The sequence below is a fragment of the Oncorhynchus gorbuscha genome, unplaced genomic scaffold, assembly GCF_021184085.1.
Source record: "Oncorhynchus gorbuscha isolate QuinsamMale2020 ecotype Even-year unplaced genomic scaffold, OgorEven_v1.0 Un_scaffold_261:::fragment_2:::debris, whole genome shotgun sequence".
NCBI classification, from domain to species: Eukaryota; Metazoa; Chordata; class Actinopteri; order Salmoniformes; family Salmonidae; genus Oncorhynchus; species Oncorhynchus gorbuscha.
This window is the reverse complement of record NW_025745120.1, coordinates 97,672-108,183: the sequence shown is the minus strand read 5'-3', so window position 1 is coordinate 108,183 and position 10,512 is coordinate 97,672. Positions and strand designations below refer to the sequence as shown.

Here is a 10,512-nt window from a genome sequence, read left to right as displayed (position 1 = left end):
ATAAAAATCAGCTGGGACATCAGCTGGGACATCAGCTGGGACATCGACATCAGCTGGGACATCAACAGGGACATCAACAGGGACATCAGCTGGGACATCAACATCAGCTGGGACATCAGCTGGGACATCAACATCAGCTGGGACATCAGCTGGGACATCAACAGAGACATCAGCTGGGACATCAACAGGGACATCAGCTGGGACATCAACAGGGACATCAGCTGGGACATCAACAGGGACATCAGCTGGGACATCAACAGGGACATCAGCTGGGACATCAACAGGGACATCAACTGGGACATCAACAGGGACATCAGCTGGGACATCAGCTGGGACATCAGCTGGGACATCAACAGGGACATCAACAGGGACATCAGCTGGGAAATAAAAATCAGCTGGGACATCAGCTGGGACATCAGCTGGGACATCGACATCAGCTGGGACATCAGCTGGGACATCAACAGGGACATCAACAGGGACATCAACAGGGACATCAGCTGGGACATCAGCTGGGACATCAACATCAGCTGGGACATGTCTGCTAAATGGCATATATTACTATATTACATCAGCTGGGACATCAGCCGGGACATCAGCTGGGACATCAGCTGGGACATCAGCCGGGACATCAGCTGGGACATCAACATCAGCTGGGACATGTCTGCTAAATGGCATATATTACTATATTACATCAGCTGGGACATCAGCCGGGACATCAGCCGGGACATCAGCTGGGACATGTCTGCTAAATGGCATATATTACTATATTACATCAGCTGGGACATCAGCTGGGACATCAGCCGGGACATCAGCTGGGACATCAGCTGGGACATCAGCTGGGACATGTCTGCTAAATGGCATATATTACTATATTACATCAGCTGGGACATCAGCTGGGACATCAGCCGGGACATCAACAGGGACATCAGCTGGGACATCAGCTGGGACATCAGCTGGGACATCAGCTGGGACATCAACAGGGTATGTATATATGTATATGTATATGTATATATTTAACCACATAGTTGACAAAGCTACAAAAGAGCAAAATGAGAATCTGTAAATAACTAGGTAAGCTAATCAAGTGAGAGAGTGGTGTGGTGCATTCATCAAATAATTTTGCAGAAACATCTTTGTTTTGGTGACGGTCTTAGTTTGCCACAAAACCACCACTGACACGACCACTGCTTACAGCTGCTGCTGAGAAACCAGGGGAGGCTGAAGTAATTCTGAACAAGCCAATTAACCCACTCTTCCCCAGGATGCCGTCAGTGTAAATAATAATTTGTTCTATACTGAGTTGCCTAGTTAAATAATGTTTTTATTTATTTTTTAAGTCTGTACCTTGTAGTTAACTCTTCCTCCACATAGAGGCGCTGTGGTTTTTGGCTTTGCCATCCGCTGACACAGGCGGAAGTGAGCTTGCGAGTGGACTTCTCTTTCTTGTGAACAACGTTCTTTCTTTGTGGAAGAAGCTACCAGCTGAATCGCTAACTAGCTACCAGTCAACTTAAAATGTCTAAACAACAGTTGCTTCGTGTGTTTTTAAATGATCGTTTAACGGCGGCTGCTGTGGAGATTTTCGGGGAAGTTGAGAAAACGGTAGTGGAGTACCAGGAGGAGAATGATCGGCTACGGAGACTGCTGCGGATCAAACCGGAGGTTAAACTATGTAGAACAGGTACGTCTGTACAGTGCATTCGGGAAGTATTCAGAGCCCTTCACTATTTCCACATTAGGTGAAAAATCTGTCCATGTGCGTTTGAGCACGTAACCCTCATGTCTCCTGTAATTGCTGGAGATAAGAGCGTCTGCTAAAATGACAGACATTGCAAGTGTAATGCATTGCACTTTTTGGAGTCCATTTCTTATTGTAAATAAGAATATAATATGTTTCTGAACACGACGACATTCATGTGGATGATACTATGATTGAAGATCATAATATCCTGCAAAATCAGGAATACAGATTACAACTCCCCTCCTCCTTACCAATAACAGGGGAGGTTTTAGCATTTTGGAGGGCTGTGATGATGATCTTTGTTTCTTTGAACTTCATTCATTCATTATTATCCAGAAACAGATTCTATTGTATCTACAATAAAAGGGACTTCAAACTTATACAATACATTATTCACCATTCACTTCCTATTGGACAAAACCCACAACCAAAACAAACACATGATTCACCATTCACTTCCTATTGGACAAAACCCACAACCAACACAAACACATTATTCACCATTCACTTCCTATTGGACAAAACCCACAACCAAAACAAACACATGATTCACCATTCACTTCCTATTGGACAAAACCCACAACACAACCAAAACAAACACATTATTCACCATTCACTTCCTATTGGACAAAACCCACAACCAAAACAAACACATGATTCACCATTCACTTCCTATTGGACAAAACCCACAACACAACCAAAACAAACACATTATTCACCATTCACTTCCTATTGGACAAAACCCACAACCAAAACAAACACATGATTCACCATTCACTTCCTATTGGACAAAACCCACAACACAACCAAAACAAACACATTATTCACCATTCACTTCCTATTGGGCAAAACCCGCAACCAAAACAAACTGCAACTGCATTCAACCAGTTTGTGGTTTCACAAGCTTAATGTGTGTAATGAATATGGGATCAAATACAACACTTCTGACTACTGTAATACGCTACGTTAACTTATCTAAATTCTTCTGACTACTGTAATACACTACGTTAACTTATCTAAAGGCTTCTGACTACTGTAATACACTACGTTAACTTATCTAAAGGCTTCTGACTACTGTAATACACTACGTTAACTTATCTAAAGGCTTCTGACTACTGTAATACACTACGTTAACTTATCTAAATTCTTCTGACTACTGTAATACACTACGTTAACTTATCTAAAGGCTTCTGACTACTGTAATACACTACGTTAACTTATCTAAATTCTTCTGACTACTGTAATACACTACGTTAACTTATCTAAAGGCTTCTGACTACTGTAATACACTACGTTAACTTATCTAAAGGCTTCTGACTACTGTAATACACTACGTTACTTATCTAAAGGCTTCTGACTACTGTAATACACTACGTTACTTATCTAAAGGCTTCTGACTACTGTAATACACTACGTTAACTTATCTAAATGCTTCTGACTACTGTAATACACTACGTTACTTATCTAAAGGCTTCTGACTACTGTAATACACTACGTTAACTTATCTAAAGGCTTCTGACTACTGTAATACACTACGTTAACTTATCTAAAGGCTTCTGACTACTGTAATACACTACGTTAACTTATCTAAAGGCTTCTGACTACTGTAATACACTACGTTAACTTATCTAAATGCTTCTGACTACTGTAATACACTACGTTAACTTATCTAAAGGCTTCTGACTACTGTAATACACTACGTTAACTTATCTAAAGGCTTCTGACTACTGTAATACACTACGTTAACTTATCTAAAGGCTTCTGACTACTGTAATACACTACGTTAACTTATCTAAAGGCTTCTGACTACTGTAATACACTACGTTAACTTATCTAAAGGCTTCTGACTACTGTAATACACTACGTTAACTTATCTAAAGGCTTCTGACTACTGTAATACACTACGTTAACTTATCTAAAGGCTTCTGACTACTGTAATACACTACGTTAACTTATCTAAAGGCTTCTGACTACTGTAATACACTACGTTAACTTATCTAAAGGCTTCTGACTACTGTAATACACTACGTTAACTTATCTAAAGGCTTCTGACTACTGTAATACACTACGTTAACTTATCTAAAGGCTTCTGACTACTGTAATACACTACGTTAACTTATCTAAAGGCTTCTGACTACTGTAATACACTACGTTAACTTATCTAAAGGCTTCTGACTACTGTAATACACTACGTTAACTTATCTAAAGGCTTCTGACTACTGTAATACACTACGTTAACTTATCTAAATGCTTCTGACTAATTCACATTGGGGGACCAGATACATAAAGGTTCTTTGATTTCTTAATGGTAAAACAGATATCATCAAAATCCCCTCAAATAAAAGGTGACGTTCTTAACTGTCACCACATATAAAACATTTGATCTCAAATCCCAAATTCTGGAGTACAGAGACACATTTGTAAATGTTAGTTTCACTGTCTAAATATATACATAAGGGAGTGTAAACCTTTGCTCCTCCTCTCCTTCCCTCCAGACTCCCTGCAGCTCTCTGTCTCTGAAGAGGAGGTTCCCCCTGAGCAGCAGCACTGTGAGCAGGAGTGGAGCCCCAGTCTGGAGCAGGAGGACCCAGAGACCACACAGATTAAAGAGGAACAGGAGGAAGTCAGGACCAGTCAGGAGGAAGAGCAGCTTCAAGGGCTCTTTGATACCAAAGACTCCATATTCACTCCTTCCTGTGTGAAAAGTGAATGTGATCTGGAGAACCCATGTCAAGAAGCCGTAGTAGCTGAACACCCAACTCTCAGTCCACTGAAAACATCTAAACTACAGTTGTTTCGTGTGTTTTTAAATGAATGTTTAACGACATCTGCTGCTGTGGAGATTTTTGGTGCGATTGAGAAAACAGTAGCAGAGTACCAGGAGGAGAATGATCTGCTACGGAGACTGCTGCGGAGGACACCAGAGATACAACTATGTAGAATAGGTACGTATGTAGATCTAATACCTAGCTAGCTACGGTTCTACTTAGTTAATAAACTGTTTCCCGTAACAGGGATCTCCATTGCATCCATTTTTAAAGAACAGTTTATAATGTAGCTAAGATTCACCAGGCATAACTAAAAAGTTATCTGTCATGAAAAGATCATTGAAAGAGCTTATATAGCACAGCCTTTCTGACTCCAATGCGTTTCATCAGAGACGGTGAGTATGTTTACGTTCACACTAGTAATTCCATATTATAGTGATGACAGTAGGCTGAGTACGGCATCGGTCCTGTAGACCCCTGACTCTGCTCATCTTCAACGCTGTGAGGTCATAATAGAAGTAAGCATTAGAGGTCGACCTCTACTAAGCATACGGTGATCAGAACATCTAGTTTTCTGAGAAATCTTTCAAATTACTAGGACGTGTACAAGCTTTATTAAAACATCAAGTTTGGGAGCAGAAACTATTTATCTGTATTGTACATTATTTTAGCTCCTGATATTATTTAGGATCAATGCCAATAAAGACATTTTCAATTAAAAAATCGTTGAGATCTATAATTCACGTGATTCAAGTGTTCTTTTTAATTGTGTGGTATATAAATGACCTCTGCTCCTCCTCTCCTTCCCTCCAGACTCCCTGCAGCTCTCTGTCTCTGAAGAGGAGGTTCCCGCTGAGCAGCAGCACTGTGAGCAGGAGTGGAGCCCCAGTCTGGGGCAGAAGGACCCAGAGACCAAACAGATTAAAGAGGAACAGGAGGAAGTCAGGACCAGTCAGGAGGAAGAGCAGCTTCAAGGGCTCAAAGACTCCGTATTCACTCCTTCCTGTGTGAAAAGTGAATGTGATCAGGAGGACCCACTTCAGTCCTTGACTCTTCCCCAAATCCAGACTGTGGAGAACAGAGAGAGTGACTCTAAACCAGTGGATCTCACACCTTTTGTCACTGTGACCCACATTAAGGGTCTCAACATTCCCTGTGACCTTCCAGATAATCAAAACATTGCCTGCAGCCACAGTTCAGCTGTAAGCAGTGACCCAGTAGGACTTGACAGTAGCCCACCATTGGATCCCAGTCCACCATTAGATCCCAGTCCACCATTAGATCCCAGTCCACCATTAGATCCCAGTCCACCATTGGATCCCAGTCCACCATTGAAGAAACACTGTTCCAAACCCAACACCACATCTAGAAAAACTCACCACTGCCGTGACTGTGGTGCCACATTTGCTCTGAAAGCTGACCTGCAGAGACACGTGACTCTCTTCAGTAAGATACCCAGTGAATGTAGTTCCTGCCAAAAACGCTACAACTCCAGCTGTAAACTGAAGGCCCATGTCCGACTCTGTCACAGTGGTAAACCCTGCACCTGCCCTGTTTGTGGAATGACCTTCAAATACAAAGGAGATCTGTCCAATCACATGAGGATTCACACAGGAAAGAAATCCTTTATCTGTGGTGACTGTGGGAAAAGCTTCAATCGCACGGATTTCCTAACCAGGCATAAACTGACTCACACAGGAGAGAAGCCATTCACCTGTGGTGACTGTGGGAAAAGCTTCAATCGGAAGGAGACCTTAACTACGCACAAACTGACTCACACTAGAGAGAAACCATTTAGCTGTGGTGACTGTGGGAAAAGTTTCAATCGGAAGGTGAGCCTAACTGAACATAAATTGACTCGCACAGGAGTGAAACCATTTAGCTGTGGTGACTGTGGGAAAAGCTTCATTCGGAAGGTGAGCCTAACTGAACATAAACTGACTCACACAGGAGAGAAACCATTTGTCTGTGGTGACTGTGGGAAAAGCTTCAATCGGATAGGGCACCTATCTGAACATAAACTGACTCACACAGGAGAGAAACCATTTAGCTGTGGTGAATGTGGGAAGAGCTTTATTCAGAACAGGGCACTAAGTAGACATTTACTGACTCACACAGGAGAGAAATCATTTAGCTGTGGTGACTGTGGGAAAAGCTTCAATCAGAAGTGGGACCTAAGGAGACATAAGCTGACTCACACAGGAGAGAAACCATTCACCTGTGGTGACTGTGGGAGAAGTTTCAATCGCAAGGAGACTTTAAGTACGCACAAACTAACTCACACCAGAGAGACACCATTTAGCTGTGGTGACTGTGGGAAGAGCTTTATTCAGAAGGGTGTCCTAATGAGGCATAAACTGACTCACACAGGAGAGAAACCATTTAGCTGTGTTGACTGCGGGAAAAGCTTTATTCTGAAAGGGGACCTAAGAAGACATATGCTGATTCACACAGGAGAGAAACCATTCACCTGTGGTGACTGTGGGAAAAGTTTCAATCGCAAGCAGACCTTAACTACGCACAAGCTAACTCACACCAGAGATAAATCATGTAGCTGTGGGGACTGTGGGAAAAGCTTCAATCGGAAACATCATGGCTGCTCAGTCTGTGATAAAATATTAATTCAGAAAACTAATCTGCTAACACGTGAAAAACAACCACAAAGAAAGTAAATGAGGACACAGAGGAGACTAAGAGAGTATTGAGATACACCTGTGGACCAACTGAGGACATAGACACAGAGAGGAGACTAAGAGAGTATTGAGATCCCCTGTGGACCAACTGAGGACATAGACACAGAGAGGAGACTAAGAGAGTATTGAGATCCCCTGTGGACCAACTCTAACTGGTTCTCCTGATCCTGCTCAGTCCAATGTCACATTAATTATATAATGGGACTGTTGTCTGAACCTAACAGGCAATGTTGCTGCTCTTTGTGTATGAAATGGACAATCTGCAGTTCAGACAACCACCAGTTTTTAGGTGAACAACTGGGAGATGGTGTTGGAGAGTTGTGAACACTCAATGTCGTAGACAGATCTATAGATACAAGATGTCCAGATCTGATGCAGGGTTTCCAATAGGCGGCCCGTTGGTGGTTTTATTTGGCTCGCAAGTTTTCATGTGTAAATAGATTTAGTCAGAAGTTTGGATACACTATATATATATATCTAGTAGAAAGTAATGGGCTAGAGGAAGCCTGTATAACCAACCCATAAAGTAAAATTTAACATCCATATATATATATACAGTGCCTTGCGAAAGTATTCGGCCCCCTTGAACTTTGCAACCTTTTGCCACATTTCAGGCTTCAAACATAAAGATATAAAACAGTTTTTTTCTGAAGAATCAACAACAAGTGGGACACAATCATGAAGTGGAACGACATTTATGGGATATTTCAAACTTTTTTAACAAATCAAAAACGGAAAAATTGGTCGTGCAAAATTATTCAGCCCCCTTAAGTTAATACTTTGTAGCGCCACCTTTTGCTGCGATTACAGCTGTAAGTTGCTTGGGGTATGTCTCTATCAGTTTTGCACATCGAGAGACTGAAATTTTTTCCCATTCCTCCTTGCAAAACAGCTCGAGCTCAGTGAGGTTGGATGGAGAGCATTTGTGAACAGCAGTTTTCAGTTCTTTCCACAGATTCTCGATTGGATTCAGGTCTGGACTTTGACTTGGCCATTCTAACACCTGGATATGTTTATTTTTGAACCATTCCATTGTAGATTTTGCTTTATGTTTTGGATCATTGTCTTGTTGGAAGACAAATCTCTGTCCCAGTCTCAGGTCTTTTGCAGACTCCATCAGGTTTTCTTCCAGAATGGTCCTGTATTTGGCTCCATCCATCTTCCCATCAATTTAAACCATCTTCCCTGTCCCTGCTGAAGAAAAGCAGGCCCAAACCATGATGCTGCCACCACCATGTTTGACATTGGGGATGGTGTGTTCAGGGTGATGAGCTGTGTTGCTTTTACGCCAAACATAACGTTTTGCATTGTTGCCAAAAAGTTCCATTTTGGTTTCATCTGACCAGAGCACCTTCTTCCACATGTTTGGTGTGTCTCCCAGGTGGCTTGTGGCAAACTTTAAATGACACTTTTTATGGATTTCTTTAAGAAATGGCTTTCTTCTTGCCACTCTTCCATAAAGGCCAGATTTGTGCAATATACGACTGATTGTTGTCCTATGGACAGAGTCTCCCACCTCAGCTGTAGATCTCTGCAGTTCATCCAGAGTGACCATGGGCCTTTTGGCTGCACCTCTGATCAGTCTTCTCCTTGTATGAGCTGAAAGTTTAGAGGGACGGCCAGGTCTTGGTAGATTTGCAGTGGTCTGATACTCCCTCCATTTCAATATTATCGCTTGCACATTGCTCCTTGGGATGTTTAAAGCTTGGGAAATATTTTTGTATCCAAATCCGGCTTTAAACTTCTTCACAACAGTATCTCGGACCTGCCTGGTGTGTTCCTTGTTCTTCATGATGCTCTCTGCGCTTTTAACGGACCTCTGAGACTATCACAGTGCAGGTGCATTTATACGGAGACTTGATTACACACAGGTGGATTGTATTTATCATCATTAGTCATTTAGGTCAACATTAGATCATTCAGAGATCCTCACTGAACTTCTGGAGAGAGTTTGCTGCACTGAAAGTAAAGGGGCTGAATAATTTTGCACGCCCAATTTTTCCGTTTTTGATTTGTTAAAAAAGTTTGAAATATCCAATAAATGTCGTTCCACTTCATGATTGTGTCCCACTTGTTGTTGATTCTTCACAAAAAAAAATACAGTTTTATATCTTTATGTTTGAAGCCTGAAATGTGGCAAAAGGTCGCAAAGTTCAAGGGGGGCGAATACTTTCGCAAGGCACTGTACATTCAAGGGCTTTTCTTTATTTTTACTATTTTCTACATTGTACAATAAGTTGCCACCCAGGTGTATCCAATCTCAAGAAATTGTAGAAAACATCTCCCTTATATAATCAATGTGAGCATTACTTAACCAGGGGAGTAGTGATTGGATAATGGGGGATGTTTTGTAACCATTAGAGTAGTGATTGGATAATGGGGATGTTTTGTAACTAGGGGAGTAGTGATTGGATAAGGGGGGATGTTTTGTAACTAGGGGAGTAGTGATTGGATAAGGGGGATGTTTTGCAACCAGGGGAGTAGTGATTGGATAAGGGGGGATGTTTTGTAACCAGGGGAGTAGTGATTGGATAAGGGGGATGTTTTGTAACCAGGGGAGTAGTGATTGGATAAGGGGGGATGTTTTGTAACTAGGGGAGTAGTGATTGGATAAGGGGGATGTTTTGTAACTAGGGGAGTCGTGATTGGATAAGGGGGGATGTTTTGTAACTAGGGGAGTAGTGATTGGATAAGGGGGATGTTTTGTAACTAGGGGAGTAGTGATTGGATAAGGGGGATGTTTTGTAACTAGGGGAGTAGTGATTGGATAAGGGGGATGTTTTGTAACTAGGGGAGTAGTGATTGGATAAGGGGGTATTCCTGTATTGTGTGAATCAGATGTAACTGGTTGAGGCAGGAGTTTACCAGCGAGGCTGGACTGTATATAAGTCATTGTTGGCAAGTAATTTTTCTTTGTCTGCAGACCGCCTGTTTTTAGGACCTCTTTCTCTCTGGGGCCTTTTTGTTAAATATTCTACTGCTGTATTTTGTTGTTGTTAACTTGTTATCCACACATGCAGGGTCATATAATTAGTATTTTTCTTTAGGAGGAACAGGATTGTGTTTCCTGGAGGTGGAGAGTTGGGGAGACCATAGGATGTGTAGACTGATTTATAAAGGGCTTTGCTTGAATAAATACTGGCTGTGAATTTCCTCTGGAGGGGCCACCGACCCAAATTGACCAGAGGGTATCCTCTTTGTTACTGTGTTGGGTTCATGCTTTGGGGTGTGTATGAAAATGTCTCAGCATGACAAGGTGAGTATACCTCTTTCGTCTCGTGGGACACTAGGTCCCATTACGGTGAGGAAC

General features: G+C 42.0%; 1 protein-coding gene across 1 annotated transcript; it reads left to right on the top strand.

Moving 5' to 3' along the window:
- Positions 1-1,416: 1,416 nt before the first annotated feature.
- LOC124017493 (zinc finger protein 708-like) lies at positions 1,417-7,830 on the top strand. Its single transcript, XM_046332705.1, has 3 exons — positions 1,417-1,681; positions 4,237-4,686; positions 5,323-7,830. The coding sequence occupies exons 1-3, from the start codon at positions 1,516-1,518 to the stop codon at positions 7,179-7,181; spliced, it is 2,475 nt and encodes an 824-aa protein (XP_046188661.1). The 5' UTR covers positions 1,417-1,515; the 3' UTR covers positions 7,182-7,830.
- Positions 7,831-10,512: the final 2,682 nt, after the last annotated feature.